The sequence below is a fragment of the Salvelinus namaycush genome, chromosome 35, assembly GCF_016432855.1.
Source record: "Salvelinus namaycush isolate Seneca chromosome 35, SaNama_1.0, whole genome shotgun sequence".
In the NCBI taxonomy this organism is placed as follows: Eukaryota; Metazoa; Chordata; class Actinopteri; order Salmoniformes; family Salmonidae; genus Salvelinus; species Salvelinus namaycush.
Window position 1 is genome coordinate 20,019,305 of NC_052341.1, and position 17,651 is coordinate 20,036,955.

Here is a 17,651-nt window from a genome sequence, read left to right on the forward strand (position 1 = left end):
GGGGGTACCGAGCTGGAGCGGGAAGGTGCTACAGGAGGAGCAGGACTAGGGAGGCACACAGGAGACCTAGTTCGTGGAACTGTCATTCCTAGACGGTTAGCACGCAACTCAGGACGAGCATGGAGAACTGACTCAGGTAACATCACCTCCCGCACACGCTCTGTCGGGTGGATGTCGTGCCTCACGCACCAACACAGCAGCTCCCTCCTTTCACTGTCCTCCAAACTCCTCAATAAATCCTTAACAGTCTCTGTATCAATCCCATTGCTCACCTCCAATCTCCGAACCACTGGCTCTGGTTCCCTCCTTTCACACTGCTTGGTCCTGAATGGTTGGGTCATTCTGTCACGATCGACCATGGGAGAGAGAGAGGACCAAGGCGCAGCGTGTAAAGAATGCATCTTCTCTTTATTAAGGAGATGACCAAACGAAGCAAAACAACAAATCGAAGACCGTGAAACTAAAACCGACTAAATGCAAAACATGCAAACTTGACACAGACCTAGACCCAGACTAAGACAATGACCCAACAAACACATGATGCCTATGGCCGCCTAAAATATGGCTCCCAATCAGAGACAAATGAAAGACATCTGTCTCTGATTGAGAAACCACTCAGGCAACCATAGACATACCTAGAAACCCTCACTAAACCATAGACATACCTAGACATATTCACTCAACACAAAACCACACACACAAAACCCAACAACCCCTTAACCATATAATCACCCAAACACAAACCTCCCCCATGTCACACCCTGACCTAACAAAAATAATAAAGAAAACAAAGATAACTAAGGCTAGGGTGTGACAGTCTGCACTTTTATCACGGCATATATCATGCTCTGGCTGACCACTTAACAGAGCAGGTGTAAGTGACACACAGAGAGCAGCAGGAGTCAGCTGAGCAACATGTCCGTGAAAGAGTCAAAGACAGAGCTCTTCACCGTGGCTGGGACTGACACTGTCGAGTCAGGGCCAGGTTCAGAGGTTTTCAACTCCAGAAAGATAGTTACCACCTTTGAGAGATATATCCAACCGTGCTTGGCTGAGGTGGTGGGATGCGCCCTTTTCATCTTCGTGGGATGCGGGTCTGTTATTGAGAATGCCGGCGTTCCGGGGAGCCTCCAGCCTGCTCTGGCTCATGGGCTGGCGCTGGGGATTGTTATCGCTGTGCTGGGAGAGATCAGGTGAGGACATGCTGACACCTGTTAACATCTCCCTCCTCCCAGGTCAGAAAGTATTAGGATGTTTTTATGAATGATTTCAACATTGGGCTAAAATAGAATGTTGTTCACATGACTTGAGATTTACAGCTGTTACACGTGTATGAATCTCTTTTATCAATGTTTTACATTTTTTCAATGTGATTTTACACCTCCTAATTCTTTCTGAATCCAGTGGTGGCCACTTCAACCCAGCTGTGTCTGTGAGTGTGTGCATCAGTGGAGGACTGGACGTAATCCTACTGGGGCCGTATATACTCTCCCAGATGGTGGGGGGAATGATTGGGGCTGGCTTGGCAAAGGTAAGGGGGCTTTCACATCAAGTTTTTTTTTCCGAACTCTGGAGCGATTAACCCCTAAATTTGGTTAGATTGGACAGGTGGGAACACTAACCGTACTCGGGTGTGCACCAAATAACCCACCGGGCACAAACTGGTTGAATCAATGTTGTTTCAACGCAATTTGTCAATGTATTGTGACACGGAATCTACGTGGAAAATACATTGGTTTTGAAAAAAGTAATCAAGATGAACTGTTGTTTTCAGGATTCACGTCTCCATCAAAACCAAAAATCTAAATTAAAGAATAGGAATAAATCAAATCAAACTTTATTTAAAGTGCAATGAAATTTTGATTTGATTTTGTTCTGTTCTCTGGATTTTTGGTTGCGATGGAGACATGAATCCATCATATCAGTTATTAATTTGTAGACAAACTGGAATTAAAGCCAGACTGAGTCAGTGGCACAGAAGGAACTATCCAAGCAGAAGATACATCTCCTTATAATGTTGATATTTGGTTGTGTTGTCAACCAAACACAATTCAATATTACTTTTGTAATACAGTACAGTTCCTTCAGAAAGTATTCACACTTTTTAACTTTTTTTTTATGACTACCTCATCTCTGTACCCCACACAGACAATTATCTGTAGTGTCCCAGAGTCGAGCAGGGAATTTCAAATACAGACTCAACCACAAACGCCAGGGATGTTTTCCAATTCTTCGCAAAGAAGGGCACCTATTGGTAGATGGGTAAAATGACAAAATAAATGACATTGAACGCACTTTTGAGCATGATGAAGTTATTCATTACACTTTAGATGGTGTATCAATACACCCAGTCACTACAAAATGCAGGCGCCCTTCCTAACTCGGTTGCCGGAGAGGAAAGAAACCGCTCAGGGATTTCACCATGAGACCAATGGTGACTTTAAACAGTTACATAGTTTAATAATGGCTGTTATAGGAGAAAACTGAGGATGCATCAACAACATTGTAATTACTCCACAATACTAACCTAAATGACAGAGTGAAAAGAAGAATGGCTGTACAGAATAAAAATACTCCAAAACATGCATCATTTTTGCAATAAGGCGCAAAAATAAAACTGCAAAAAATGTGTCAAAGAAATATGTCCTGAATACAAAGTGTTATATTTGGGGCAAATTCAACACAACACATCACTGAGTCCAACTCATCACTGAGTCCAAATCATATTTTCAAGCATGGTGTTGGCTGCATCATGTTATGGGTGTGCTTGTCATTGGCAAGGACTAGGGTGTTTTTTTTTAGGATAAAACGGAATAGAGCTAAGCACAGGGAGGAAAATCTGGTTCAGTCTGCTTTCCAAGAGATACTGGGAGACAAATTCCCCTTTCAGCCGGGCATTAACCTAAAACACAAGGCCAAATCTACACTGGAGTTGCTTACCAAGAAGACATTGAATGTTCCTGAGATATTTCTGTATTTAATTTTCAATACATTTGAAAAAATCTATTTAATACATTTTTAATTCAGGCTGTAACACAGCTTTTAGATGGTTGAAAGCATAATGATAACTAACTTGTGGCTGTCTTTTTGAGTGGGTGAATATAGGTTGGAATCTCATTGATCAACGACTCAACTAAATATTACAAAACTATTCACGTTAAAATGATGTGTGCCGAGTTGAAACGCACTGTGGTTCGCATAAAAGTATAGTCTCGGTCCCGATTCCATTGGTACCTTGGTGCAGTTTGCTGCAAGTGAGAACGCAGTCCGGACAGTAAGCTATTGGTTGTTTGGCTGTAACAGGCTGACTACACCGCTCGCGTTGCAAAATAGATTTTGAAATCTATATTATTCAATTATTGCACCCACACTGCTCATGCGCGCCAACGAGCATCTGCGTTGCCAAGGGCTAAAATAGAAGTCAGTTCTATTTGTGACGCAGATTGCGCTGCAGGTCCTGCCTCTCCCATCTCCTCATTGGTTTATAGAAGAAGGTACCCATGTGCCATCCCCTCATTGGTTATACCCACGTGGGTGACTGAAAGACGAACGAGGTCAGTGGCGGTAATGCACCTAATTTATGAAAGTTGCCAACCGCAATATAAAGTCAAGAGAAGAAAAAGCCTAGAAGGAGGAGAGATGACTAGAAACGATTCGGTTGACCATTTTATGTGTGGATTAATTGTCGGAGTAGAGGACTTTGTGCATTTCAGGTAAAATAACAAATCAATGTTTATATCCCAGGACAAATTAGCTAGAAACAGCAAGCTAGCTAAATAGGACAAATTAGCTAGCAAGTGCAAGCTAGCTAGCTAAATTGCCATAAATATTTAATGCTTTTCGACCTGTCCCCAAATTAATGTAATTGGTTCAGAGTTTGTTTTGATATTTTAACCTGCGTGTCGTGATCGCGTTTGGTGTGGGGGGACAAAATACATTTATGCATGATGGAGGACGCGCGCAGCCGGTTTGGGTTCCTTGTAAGCATGCATGCAATATCATAACTTCCCACTGGGCACACACTGGTTGACTCAAAGTTGTTTCCACATCATTTGACTGAAATTACTTTGAACCAACGTGGAATAGATGTTGAATTGACGTCTGTGCCCAGTGGGTTGATACACTAAATGGACAAAGGTATGTGGACACGCCTTCAAATGAGTGGATTTGGCTCTTTCAGCCACACCCGTTGCTGACAAGGGTATAAAATCGAGCACACAGACATGCAATCTCCATAGACAAACATTGGCAGTAGAATGGCCCGCACTGAAGAGCTCAGTGACTTTCAACGTGGCACTGTCATAGGATGCCACATTTCCAAAAAATCAGTTAGCCAAATTTCTGCCCTGCTAGAGCTGCCCCGTCAACTGTAAGTGCTGTTATTGTGAAGTGGAAACGTCAAAGAGCAACAACGGGTCAGCCGCGAAGTGGTAGTGGACTCTGGAGCAGTGAAAAATGTGTTCTCTGGAGTAATGAATCACGCTTCATGGTTCAGGCTATGCCCCTTAGTTCCAGTGAAGGGAAATCTTAACGCTACAGCATACAATGACATTCTCGACAATTGTGTGTTTCCAACTTTATGGCAAAAGTTTGGGGAAGGCCCTTTCCTGTTTCATCATGACAATGCCCCTGTGCACAAATCGAGGTCCATACACAAACGGTTTGTCGAGATCGGTGTGGAAGAACTTGACTGGCCTGCACAGAGCCCTGACCTCAACCCCAATTGGAATGCCGACTGCGAGCCAGGACTAATTGCCCAACGTCATTGCCTGACCTCACTAATGCTCTAGTCGGTGAATGGAAGCTAGTCCCCGCAGCAATGTTCTAACACCTAGTGGAAAGCCTTCCCAGAAGAGTGGAGGCTGTTCTAGCAGCAAAGTGGGGACCAACTCCATATTAATGCCCATGACTTTGGAATGAGATGCTCGACGAGCAGGTGTCCACATACTTTTGAAGTGTATCTCTGAAACATTTTGTTAGTAGCAATGCAAATCCCCCCCCCCCCCCCCGCCAGCAAAAAAATGTCAGGACCTCCACCCCAAAACATCTTCCTCTGGTATGGCCTATGATGCTAATTTCCACATGGCTTATCCTAGCAACAATTTAGAAATCAGTTTGAAATAGTCTAGCTATAGCTCTTCCTTTCCTCTTTTCAACAATATAAATGAATTGTTCAAGGATAGCCTACTCCTATAATTCAAACAATTAAAACATCAAGACATGTATGTTTTACTTTCAGCTCATATAAAAACACAGAATCCCTGCTCCTCAATATTTAGATATGCTAATATGAATTGACCAGATGACCTCTTGCAAATAAGTCGCACACATTAATTCTAAAATGACTAGGTTACAGAGCACCTCTAGATTGGAGTAATAGGCTAAGTTAGTACCAACCAATGATAAGAGAACCCGCCCCAGTATCCCCTATTCACTGCACTTGGCAGGTATTATAGAGCAGCTATCGCTCATGTTACAAAGCAAATGCAATATGAAGATTGGGACACAAACGTGTTGCTCCATATGATCATAGATGGATTTAACGTGAGCATTTCTGTCCAATAAACAAATGACTTGCATCACACATAGTTTTGTATAGCCTACATATTGTAGTTTGTTTGACATTTGGCAATGTGAAACCAACTGGACCAAATGACCAAAACACAATGTAGCAAATAATCAAACTCTGATTCGAACGATAGCAAACAAACTTGTTTGAGAAACAGTCTCCATATGCTGCTTTCTTGGAATAAAACATGTGAATGATGTACATCTTCGTTCAGCTTGGATATTAAAATAGGCCTAATCATTTTTCAAAAGCATTCGGATCTATGAAGAAACAAAAGACCTTCAGATTGTGTTTAATAAAAGGAAATATAACCCAATGTAATCCCAATCTAATTGTACAGATGTTGTGATATTCCTCAGGCAGCATCCTCCATCATCAGCTATGCCAGTGCAGCAGGGGGAGTGTTCAACGTGGTTAAAACCAGCGGAGCGATCGGCAGTGCCACCGTAGCAGAGATAGTCATGACCCTCTTCCTGTCCCTAGTGGTCTGTATGGGGGCTGTGAACGGCAGGACCCGTACCCCACTGGCCCCACTCTGCATCGGGCTCACTGTGACTGCTAACATACTGGCTGGGTAAGGGCTGAGGAAAATCTATGGAGACCCATGAATGTCAATAGATACAGATGGTTTGGAAACACTTGAGGCCTATGTAATGCATTGTCATGATAGATGGTTTAGATTTAGATTGAATAGGATCACCGTTAGCTGACGCCAATGGTGACAGCTAGTCTTACTGGGGTCCGACATATAACGAAAAAGACATTACAGACAAAATACTTTACAATTTGCATATATTTAAAAGCATTAACATGTAGCGTGTGTGTGCATCTATCAGTTCCACATACATATCAGTACATACACACAGCAAGTAGGTCACATGGAGGAGAGGTATTGCTTTATTTGTTTTTGAAACTAGGTTTGCTGTCCACTTGCGCTATATATGATGGAAGGGAGTTCCATGCACTCATGGCTCTGTATAATACTGTACGTTTCCTTGAATTTGTTCTGGACCTGGGGACTGTGAAAAGACCCCTGTTGGCATGTCTGGTGGGGTAAGTGTTTGTGTCAGTGCTGTGTGTAAGTTGACTACGCAAACAATTTGGAATTTCCAACAAATTAATGTTTCTTATAAAATCAAGAAGTGACGCAGTCAGTCTTTCCTCAACTCTTAGCCAAGAGAGACTGGCATGCATAGTATGAATATTAGCCCTCTGAATACAATGAAGAGCAAGACGTGCCGCCATGTTCTGGGCCAGCTGCAGCTTAACTAGGTCTTTCTTTGCAGCACTTGAACATATGACTGGACAATAATCAAGAAAAGATAAAACTAGAGCCTATTACGGACAGACCTCTCCCCATCTTTACAACCATTGAATCTACAGTATATGTTTTGACAATGACAGTTTACAATCTAAGGTAACAGCAAGTAATTTAGTCTCCTAAACTTGTTCAACAGCCACACCATTCATTACCAGATTCAGCTAAGGTTAAGAACATAGGGAATGATTTGTAACAAATACAATGCTCTTAGAGATTTTAGAGATGTTGAGGACCAGTTTATTACTGGCCACACATTCCAAAACAGACTGCAATTCTTTGTTAAGGGTTTCAGTGACTTCATTAGCTTTGGTTGCTGATGCGTATATGGTTGAATCATCAGCATACATGGACACACATGCTTTATTCAATGTCAGTGGCAGGTCATTGGTAAAAATAGAAAAGAGTAGAGGGCCTAGAGCACTGCCCAGCAGTACACCACAGCTTCCATTAGAGAAACCCGTTTGAGTTCTATTTGATAGATAGCTCTGAATCCACGATATGGCAGATTTGAAAAAGACATAGCATACAAGTTTTCTCAACAACAGGTTATGATCAATAATATCAAATGCTGTACAGGAATCTAACAGTACAACTTCCACAATCTTCTTATTATCAATTTCTTTCAACCAATCATCAGTCATTTGTGTCAGTGCAGTACATGTTGAGTGCTTTTCTCTATACGCATGCTGAAAGTCTGTTGTTAATTTGTTTACAGAGAAGTAGTATTGTATTTGGTCAAACACCTTTTTTTCCAACAGTTTGCTAAGAGCTGACAGCAAGCTGATAGGTCTGCTGTTAGAACCAGTAAAGGCCGGTTTACCACTATTGGGTAGCGGAATGACTTTGGCTTCCCTCCAGACCTATCTAGACCTGAGGACAAAGACTTTCCTCTAGGTTCAGATTAAAGATATGACAAATGGGAGAGGCTATAGAGTCAGCTACCATCCTCAGTAGCTTTCCATCTGTTGGCAATGCCAGGAGGTTTGTCATTATTTATCGACAACAATAATCTCCCACACTAACTTTATAGAATTCTAACTTGCAATGCTTTTCTTTCATTATTTGTTTTTTGATACATGAGTACGATTGCTCACTGTTTGTTTATGGCTATTCCTGCCTAAGTTTGCACACTTTGGCAATGAAGTAACCATTAAAATAATTTGCAACATCAAATGGTTTTGTGATGAATGGTGTTTTGAAATGACAAGTGTTCACAGCAGAACAGTTTCAATACTATTTCTGCTGTGCTATTTGTTGTTATCGACAACAAGAAATGTCACAGCAGAAACAAAGAGGGCATTGCCATTGACATCACTGCCTGCCTGATAATGATTCATTCTATTAATACATGAATTGATCTAATGTAATGCATTGTTCTATCAATATAGTAACCAGATGTGTTTGTCCCATTGGTCTTTCAGAGGGTCAGCATCTGGAGGGTGTATGAACCCAGCGCGGGCGTTTGGCCCTGCAGTGGTAGCTAACTACTGGGAGTACCACTGGATCTACTGGGTGGGACCGATGGCAGGGGCCCTTATCACTGGAAGCTTGGTCAGGTAGGATACAGCACGCCCAGCTTTCATTACCCATTTATAGATTGTATTACCCTTAGGCCATAGATTATTGCCTAAAATAGGCACTAAAATGGCACTGCATTTCCATACGGTTTCAGCATGTTATAGTCATACTGTATACAGTCACTAGGAGAATATTTCTTCGTCGCATTGTAATTCATGTATTGTTTACTATTATTTCATTCTGATTTTTGTACACAGATTGTTGTTGGGAGACCAGAAAACTCGTCTTGTTCTGAAGTAAATGTGCCGCCTCGGAGCAATGGGAACCTTTTTGACAACGTCTTTGCCATGCTTTTTTTTACTAAAACAATGTCATTGTCTTCCCAAGTATTGTATTGCCCTCTATAGCTTGCAGAACATTTGCAGTTCCCATCTTGTCTTACACATCATATTATATTGAACTGTAGTGAACTATAAAACAAAAACTGTTTGCATAAACACATTACATTCAAACCTATGATCACTTCTGGCCATTCAGTCCATCAATCATTGTTGATATGTTTGGTTCAAAGTTCTTAAAAGGAAAACATGAATAGTTTATGACTATTTTATTACATGATAGGTGGTGTAATAACTTCCAGAACTCAACAGAGGCATTGAACTCACTGACTAAATTTGGTCAAATCACACTTCAACTTGCATGCATATATATATAATTTATTGACAATAAATGCATCCCTGTCTATGACAGTGTCTCAAATGTAAAATATGTCAATATAGAAAGCATTGTGAGTAGGTGACCTTGTCAATGTCCTCCCATTTAACTTTCAGATTGTGAAATAGTGACCTTTATCAAGACACTTCTAGCCTCTGGTAGCCTTAGCCAACTTAGCAATTGAAGTTTACCCTTATCGATTTGCAAGGCATGAATATGACATTGCCTCCCCCTCATGCTGTCTTGTAAAGCTGTTGGGCACACTTCAGGCTAAGAAGTCCTTTGTTGAACTGGTATGAACAGCCTCTATCAGAATGAGGTCAAGGAGCAGAATAAAATATGTCTATTAATTGCCCTGCCAAGGTTTATGGCCAGTGGGTCAAACAATGAGGCAATATCAATATAGAACGCCAGTGATTATAAATTGTCAAGACACTATCATATGTCGCTCACTTGTATCTCAGACACTTCAACTAGGCAGTCAGACGGACAGTCAGATTTACTCTTGAGGTCCAGACAGACACAATGGGAGTTGAGAAAATGGAGCTGGACGAGGGACACTCGACTCTGATGAGTGGCACCAAGAAGCCTCCCCCGGTTCGGCCTCCCAACATGTTTGAGCGCATCATCCAACCCTGCCTGGCAGAGGTGGTGGGAACCATGTTCTTCGTCTTCATCGGGTGTGTGTCGGTCATCGAGAACGTTGAGTCTGCAGGCAGGGTACAGCCGGCGCTGGTCCATGGCCTGGCTGTGGCCGTCATGGTGGCATGCATGGATCAGATCAGGTAGGACTCACCTGTACTGCTCTGGTTGATCTTAACTGTGTGATCTTACCTCACCTGGCTTTTTTCTTGCAACTTAAAGCTTTGCCTGCAGCAAGCTAATGGTCTACTGTGCAGATAACTATTTCTTATTTTCTCAAGATATAAATTGGAATGAAATGTATTTTGGAATAAAAATTATCTGAAAAAATATATGTATGAAAAATAGTTTGTTATAGAAGCAAATTATTTAATACAATTGAATTTGAATAGTTAAATCAGTGTGTAGGCTTTTATTTTAATGCAGCTTACTAGATCCTTCTTTTCATGCAGTGGATCCCATTTCAACCCTCCCTTCACCATTGCCATCTACCTGTGTGGCGGCATGAAACTGTTCATGGTTGTCCCATACCTTATCAGCCAGTTATTAGGAGGGGTGCTGGGAGCTGCCATGTCAAAGGTCAGTTGAGTTATTAATGTTCACCTGCGGTAACCTCTAATGAACAGGTACAGTGGTACAAATGGGGAACAGCTTCTAATTCTATAGTGGAAAGGTTCATCTCTTCCACCAGCCGGCTCTCATTGAGCCTGGGGACAAAGTCATGGAAAGGCATTCTTATAAAGTTAAGAAAATCAATCAATCAATTATTTGTATAGGCCTAGAGCTTTTATGAATACATTTGTCACTAATGTGAAGTGGTGTACTGCTGTGCTTACCTCCTGCAATATGCAGGTCAGCAGTTGACTGATGTATACTGTCCCTCAGATGATGACATCGAAGGAGAACTATGCCAACGCCACCGGAGCTGCGTTTACTATCCTCAAATCAGAGGACCAGCTGGCGGGAGCCATATTTGGAGAGATCGCCATGACGTGCCTGGTTTCCATGGTAGTATTGCTAGGGGCGGTCAATGCAAAGAGCAAAAGCCCAATGGTGCCTTTCCTGGTAGGCTGTACTGTCATCATCAACATTCTGGCAGGGTGAGTTGAGAGAAGATATTTATTGAATTGTACAATATTTAAGAATACAATATTACATTTTTAAGCCTGCCCTAAGAATTCTAGACTATTGCAATACCCACATGCTCAGAATTCACCAATAGTCAGTTTCACTCACATTGCCAAGTTTGTATCATGTGCCAGATAATATCCCCTTTACCAAACAGCATCTCTGATTGCTCTAAAGTTGGCGTTGACTGTTATCCTAGATATTAGTACTTAAGCACTTAACCTGTCTGTGTGCTGGTGCAGGGGGGATGTGTCTGGGACCTGTCTGAACCCAGCCAGGGCTCTGGGGCCAGCGGTAATGGCCAACTACTGGACCTACCATTGGGTTTACTGGGCTGGTCCTATCGCAGGAGGTCTACTGGCAGCAGCCCTAGTGAGGTGAGAGATACAGTAGATAGGCCATCACATAAAATATGTTCAAACCTGTAATGTGTTTTTTTCTTTATTCAAATTCCATACATTTACATAAATATATACATCCTTCTACAATGTACTTGATATCCTGCATACTATAGATCAAATTTTGCAGTAGCAAGTTGACTTTGTAAAGGTAAAAAGTTTAATACAGAGCTTTCTGGATACAGGTGGTTATGTAAAACTGCAAAGGCTAGTAGTACCAGGGGCTAAAAGACCAAGGCCAATAGCATGGTGGCTAAAGAGCATGGCTAAAACGCAAATGGCCAAAAGGCAAAATATGCTTCTGAGTCTCAAGACTATATAATCATTCTGAATTAATAAAAATCGGTGCCTTCCGGAAGTATTCACACCACTTGACTTTTCCACATTTTGTTGTGAAACACCCTGAATTTAAAATGGATTAAATTGAGATTTTATACTACTGGCCTACACACAATACCCCATAATGTCAAAGTGGAATTATGTTTTTACACATTTTTACAAATGAATTAAACATGAAAAGCTGAAATGTCTCATGCCACACCTTTGTTATGGCAAGCCTAAATAAGTTTAGGAGTACATGTTTGCTTAACAAGTCACATAATAAGTTGCATGGACTCACTCTTTGTGCAATAATAGTGTTTAACACGATGTTTTTATGACTACCTTATCTCTGTACCCCACACATACAGTACAATTACCTGTAAGGTCCCTCAATCGAGCAGTGAATTTATAACACAGATTCAACCACAAACACCAGGGATGTTTTCTAATGCCTGCAAAGGGCATCTATTGGTACATGAGTAATTTAAAAAAAGATATAAGATATTGAATATCCCTTTGAGCATGGTGAAGTTATTAATTACACTTTGGATGGTGTATCAATACACCTAGTCACTACAAAGATACAGGCATCCTTTCTAACTCATTTGCTGGAGAGGAAGGAAACCACTCAGGGATTTCACCATGAGACCAATGGTGACTTTAAAACAGTTTCAGAATTTAATGGCTGTGATAGGAGAAAACTGAGGATGGTTCAACAACATTGTAGTTACTCCACAATACTAACCAAAATGACAGAGTGAAAAGAAGGAAGCCTGTACAGAATTTTAAAAATCCAAAATGTGTGTCTTGTTTGCAATCAGACACAAATGTAAAACTGCCAATAATTTGCCAAATAAATGAACTTTATACCCTGAATACAAAGCGTTATGTTTGGGGCAAATCAAACACAACACTGAGTACCACTTTTCATATTTTCAAGCATGGTGGTGGCTGCATCATATTATGGGTATGCTTGTCATCGGCAAGGACTAGGGAGGTTTTTTTTTAATAAAAAGAAACGGGATAGAGCTAAGCACAGGCAAAATCCTAGAGGAAAACCTGGTTAAGTCTGCTGTCTAGCAATGATCAACAACCAACTTGACAGAGATTGAAGAATTCTAACACAAGGCCAAACATACACTGGAGTTGCTTATCAAGATGACATTGGATGTTCTTGAGTGGCCTGGTTACAGTTTTGACTTAAATTGGCTTAAAAATCTGTGGCAAGACTTGAAAATGGCTGTCTAGCAATGATCAACAACCAACTTGACAGCGCTTGAAGAATTGTAATAATAACTATGTGCAAATATTGTACAATCCAGGTGTGCAAACCTCTTATAGACTTACAAAGAAAGACTCACAGCTAAAATCACTGCCAAAGGTGCTTCTACAAACTATTGACTCATGGGTGTGAATAGTTATGTAAATTAGTTATTTCTGCATTCAGATTTCAATACATTTGCAAAAATTTCTAGAAACATGTTTTCACTATGCCATTGTGGGGTATTGTGTGTAGATGGGTGAGAGAAACAATATAAATGTAATCCATTTTAAAGTCAGGCAGGATGTAACACAACAAAATGTGGAATAAGTCAAGGGGTATGAATACTTTCTGAAGACATTGTAGATATGACACTGATACAACTTTAAGTTGAACTGTCTAACAACCGTTAGACTTCTGCTACTTTGTCATGTTGTCCGGAACAGAGAGTGGTGTTCAGCATTTTAGCAAGTTCAAGGTTGGATTGTCAGTTCCTGAGAACCAGAATTCTGTACTGACATCTGTGTCAACGGGATTTATGGATAAACACTTTTGTACATTAGACGGTTTTAAGTTATGTGTAAGCAATTAGGCAAGCTATTCATATTAGGCAGGCTAATCATATTAAGCAAAAATATGTGAGTATGTGGTCGTCGTCGATCTTGGTCGTTGTCTTGGCATCCTGGCCGCCCCCCACAATACCTTATGTTGCTAGTGTGATATCTTTATCAGTGTCTAGTTTCTGTTGTGATTTTGACTAAAAGACCCGCTTTTCTTTTCCAGACTTGTGCTTGGAGATGAGAAGACACGAATCATCATGAAGTGACATCCTACTATACATGTCCTATGCAAGTCACTTACTTACTACTTTTTGTCATATTATAAAGCTTTTTTTTCTAAGAAACGTGAATTTAGACTGGAATTTCTGTTTAATTCGAAAGACTATGAATCCGGTTTGTAAATGTCAGCAGATAGTAGGAGATGTCATATTGTACTAATATAACTCTTATTGTACTCTATGATTCCAGTTTGCTTTCGTGCTTTTCCTTTAAATTAAAAGATAAAGATGTGGATGTCCTCTAAAGATGATTGCAACTGCAAGCTGACTTACCGTGCTGCAAAAGCGCCCCCCGTTGGGCATGATCCAACTGGTCCATTTGTTGTTTAATTTGGTATTTCTGGATGTATTGGTCTCTGGCAACAACACAAAACCAGCGCTAATAGCATTGTGCAGATCGGACCATATGGCGCTGTCGGCTGTGTAGGTGTTGAAATAGCAGCGCCGCACGTCAAACTTCACCTGGCGCCTGGGTGGCGCTCTTTCAGCTGCTGAAATTCACCTCACTTTTAATGACGCATTATAGGCCTACTACAGTATTGGGCTTGCTTAGCATTCATCACCACCAATGTACACCCAAATAAAGCATATAAATATGCTTACTTACATATTTGATTGCGTATATGATTTGCTTAATGAAAAATATGGCGATATTTTCGTTATTTCTCCATTTTTATTTGCTTCCAAGTAGGTTTTTTGAATAGAGTTCAATATCATATAGTTTAATTTACTGATATACCTAAAGCTATTCATCATAAAACAATTTCGGTATATTCTCACTTCGACTTTTCTTAGCTCATCAAGCCTTCTCATCAAACAACATCAACAAAGTCAAAAGGAACCAACAAGTTATTTTAAACGTGTCGTTTTTGATGCTGTTGCGACTGGACAGAGACATCTCTCCAGCCAATCCTAGTCGAGAGAATGGAGGGAAGGGGCTTGTAGTGGTACGGCCTGCCCAGAGCGGACACGACCACGGACAATAACTTCTGGAAAGATGCCTGATACTCTGGGAGGATGGGAAGTTGTTGCACATCCTCCCAGCGACTACCACGGTCAGAACATCAGCCAGCAGCTAGGGTACAAGAACGTTGCCAGCCAGTATGGCAATAGAATATTTAGAACGAACGACTGGGTCGCCTCCATAGATACAGACCAAAAAAGACTGAATGACTGGGTCACGTTTCTGGCAACCGAACCGATAGAAGGAACGACCAGAAGTCTTGGGTAGCAGTATATGATTATAAATAATCATATATAATAATACAAAATGTATATTTAAATACATATAGTAAATTGTTTAATACAATATAGCAACCCCTTGTGTTTAGTTCAAAACGGCTATATGGTTGATGTTCTGGCTCAGTATGACCCTAACAGTAGCCTAAGTACAGTAAGTAGGCTACAGTAAGTACAGTAAACGTACAGTAAACGTACAGTTACCCTTCAAAATGTTGATAAGAATAGCCTACATCAAAAACAGACAGGCTTTTATTTCATTCTTCTATTGTAAGGCAACAAATGTGATAAATCGAAAATATTACATGTATAAAAAATTAAATGTTTGTTATCTATAATTTTTATCTAAATACTTTTTTGGTTATTTGAATCATTATTAATAAAATATATATATATATGTTAATCTGAAGGTTTCCACTCATATGAAATACAGAAGTCTATGCTAAATCTATTTTAATAATTCAGATATACTCTTTATTGCGGTAATTTTCATTACATTTAATTCATTTATCTCAGTGTATTTGTTCGTTTCTTAAATTGTTGAAGTAACTCCATTACAATTTCACATGAGCTTTAATTCGTTTTGTTTGCTTGGAATTCCACATTTCTTTCGCAGATATATTTCCTGACATCTTCTTAATAGGCCTATATTTGAGAAACTGGGAGGTTGCAGCTATTGGCCTATTCATGTAGGCTTAGCACAAAAGATGTCTACAACAGAATCGTTTTACAAGTCACGTTGATCTACTACAGTCCCAGTGAATGAGGTATAAATGCCCCCTCTAAATTATTATGTAAAGCGCTTTGAGCATTCGAAAAGCATTCAGCATGCATTACCAATCGATTTTTTGTTATTAGTATAGCATAGCTATTAATATTGATTAAGTCATTTTGCGATCATTTCAATTTATTGAGATAAATAGTATTGTAATTTAATAGTGTCATTCATAACATTTTTTTGCTATTTTTCTAAATGAAAGTAGTTGTATTTCCTTTAGAGTTTTGGACTCCATTTTTTAAAAATCTCTTATTGTTGACTATCTCATCCTCTTTTTGACGCTAGCTAACTCACAAGCATCCCTTTTTTTTTTACAAAAGTACGAAGAAAGACCATAGAAACTTTAGATTTCATTGATTGCACTTTTTATTTCTCAGTAAAGAAGACCTTTTATTTCCACATTGAGGACCACAGAAAGTGTGAGTGCTGGCGTGTTGGTGTGTGTTGGTGCTGATTGGTCCTTTAGCGGTACTTCTCGGCCAGAGCCAGGGCCACCAGGGCGAGGAACTTGTCCACGGCAACATGGATCTGAGGGGTGAACTCCTCGGCGAACAGCATGGACAAGACCACCATGATGCAGTGGGACAGAATCTGACGAGGGACAAAGAGAGCCAAGAGTTCGTTTGATTATCCTGAGAAAAGTGCAATGACACCTTCTGCAAACGTTATAGGTAGGCTAATACATGGCCCATATGCCTATATAGCATGTGGTTATATTGGTTATAGTTCGTGATAATTACCTTGAAGTTGACGGGGTCAACTCGAAGCATGAAGGCGTGCAGCTCGCTCAGGGTAAGGAGACCACCCGCCAGGTCATCTTGCTCACCGCCTCGTACACGCCACCCATGACCGTGATGCCGTGCTTCCTAACGGGAGCGCCTTTGGGGCTCAGGTCCTTCCAGTGGGCAAAGTAAGACTTGGTCTGGGGGTACACCACGATCAACCTGCATGGAGCAAGGATAGAAATGATTGCTTAGGGTAAGTGGTAATTGTTCTGTCGAGCATATCAATACTCAGTACCAATAACACTCTGTATCTGACAAGTATCAGTCATGCAGTCAATTTCAGGAACTGGTTTGTGTTTTTAGAAATTCATATAGGCCTGTTAGATCATATTATATTAGAGTTGTTTAATACAATAATGTCTAATACAAATGCTATAAATCGAACGAGTTTAGATAGACTCCGCCCCGTTGTAGCCTAGCTGATGATAAAGTATCTTCATCGTTACCTGGCGAGAGCCTCGGCGCCGATCTCGTCGGACCGGTTGGAGACTTTCGCAAAGAAGTCCTTGACGATTACTTTTTCCTTAGCTGACAGGCTCATTTTGGCAAGAGGTTCTGCTGTACCACACAAGATATTCAGACGATGAATGAAGCTTTAGAAGGGTCTGGAGTCAGACGGATCCCGACACCTATTTTATGGCCCGAGACATACATGTCACCAAACTCCACCTATACTCGTTTTCTATTGGCTATGATGAGATCATTGAGTAAAATGATGGAGTGAGATGGCGCATCAGTTCTGTGAATTTAGGGTGTTGTCTTGTCTTATCGCTTTAGGCTATGTATGGTAACACAGCACACATCCTTACGCGTTTGACATAGACATATAGGAGTAACCAAGTTCATTGCTATGCGTTGCCGCCCTATCTATTAGAGCTAAATATAGCCTAGAAACACTTCTCTAAAAATGTATTCTACTTTTTTGAAAATAGGGACTTTGATATCTTACGACGAAACAGATATGATCTGTTATAATGCAAATATATATCGAACACAATATAACGATGACGAAGACGTAAGTCTTAAGTATGACAATTGATCTGTTCTTATGAAAATAGATGATACTTTGAACCAATTTTTACTTTCTAAAAATGGTATCTTACGACGAAACAGATATGATCTGTTATAATGCAAATATA

The 17,651-nt window shown here is 40.5% G+C and overlaps 2 protein-coding genes and 1 pseudogene across 2 annotated transcripts; 2 read left to right on the forward strand and 1 right to left on the reverse strand.

Annotated features, from left to right (window-relative positions):
* Nucleotides 1-915: 915 nt before the first annotated feature.
* Nucleotides 916-8,708, forward strand: aqp8a.1 (aquaporin 8a, tandem duplicate 1). Its single transcript, XM_038975310.1, has 5 exons — nucleotides 916-1,193; nucleotides 1,405-1,531; nucleotides 5,929-6,143; nucleotides 8,312-8,446; nucleotides 8,666-8,708. Exons 1-5 carry the CDS (start codon nucleotides 916-918, stop codon nucleotides 8,706-8,708), a joined length of 798 nt encoding a protein of 265 aa, XP_038831238.1.
* Nucleotides 8,709-9,647: 939 nt separating this feature from the next.
* On the forward strand, nucleotides 9,648-13,698 carry aqp8a.2 (aquaporin 8a, tandem duplicate 2). Its single transcript, XM_038975316.1, has 5 exons — nucleotides 9,648-9,907; nucleotides 10,217-10,343; nucleotides 10,650-10,864; nucleotides 11,135-11,269; nucleotides 13,656-13,698. Exons 1-5 carry the CDS (start codon nucleotides 9,648-9,650, stop codon nucleotides 13,696-13,698), a joined length of 780 nt encoding a protein of 259 aa, XP_038831244.1.
* Nucleotides 13,699-16,189: 2,491 nt separating this feature from the next.
* On the reverse strand, nucleotides 16,190-17,130 carry LOC120029731 (annotated as a pseudogene).
* Nucleotides 17,131-17,651: the final 521 nt, after the last annotated feature.

Coding starts and splice junctions, on each gene's coding strand:
- aqp8a.2 (XM_038975316.1), top strand. CDS start 9,648: ATGGGAGTTGAGAAAATGGAGCTGGACGAGGGACACTCGACTCTGATG. Junction 9,908..10,216: donor GCATGCATGGATCAGATCAG/GTAGGACTCACC, acceptor CTTTTCATGCAG/TGGATCCCATTTCAACCCTC. Junction 11,270..13,655: donor CTGGCAGCAGCCCTAGTGAG/GTGAGAGATACA, acceptor TTTCTTTTCCAG/ACTTGTGCTTGGAGATGAGA.
- aqp8a.1 (XM_038975310.1), top strand. CDS start 916: ATGTCCGTGAAAGAGTCAAAGACAGAGCTCTTCACCGTGGCTGGGACT. Junction 6,144..8,311: donor ACTGCTAACATACTGGCTGG/GTAAGGGCTGAG, acceptor TTGGTCTTTCAG/AGGGTCAGCATCTGGAGGGT. Junction 8,447..8,665: donor ATCACTGGAAGCTTGGTCAG/GTAGGATACAGC, acceptor TTTTGTACACAG/ATTGTTGTTGGGAGACCAGA.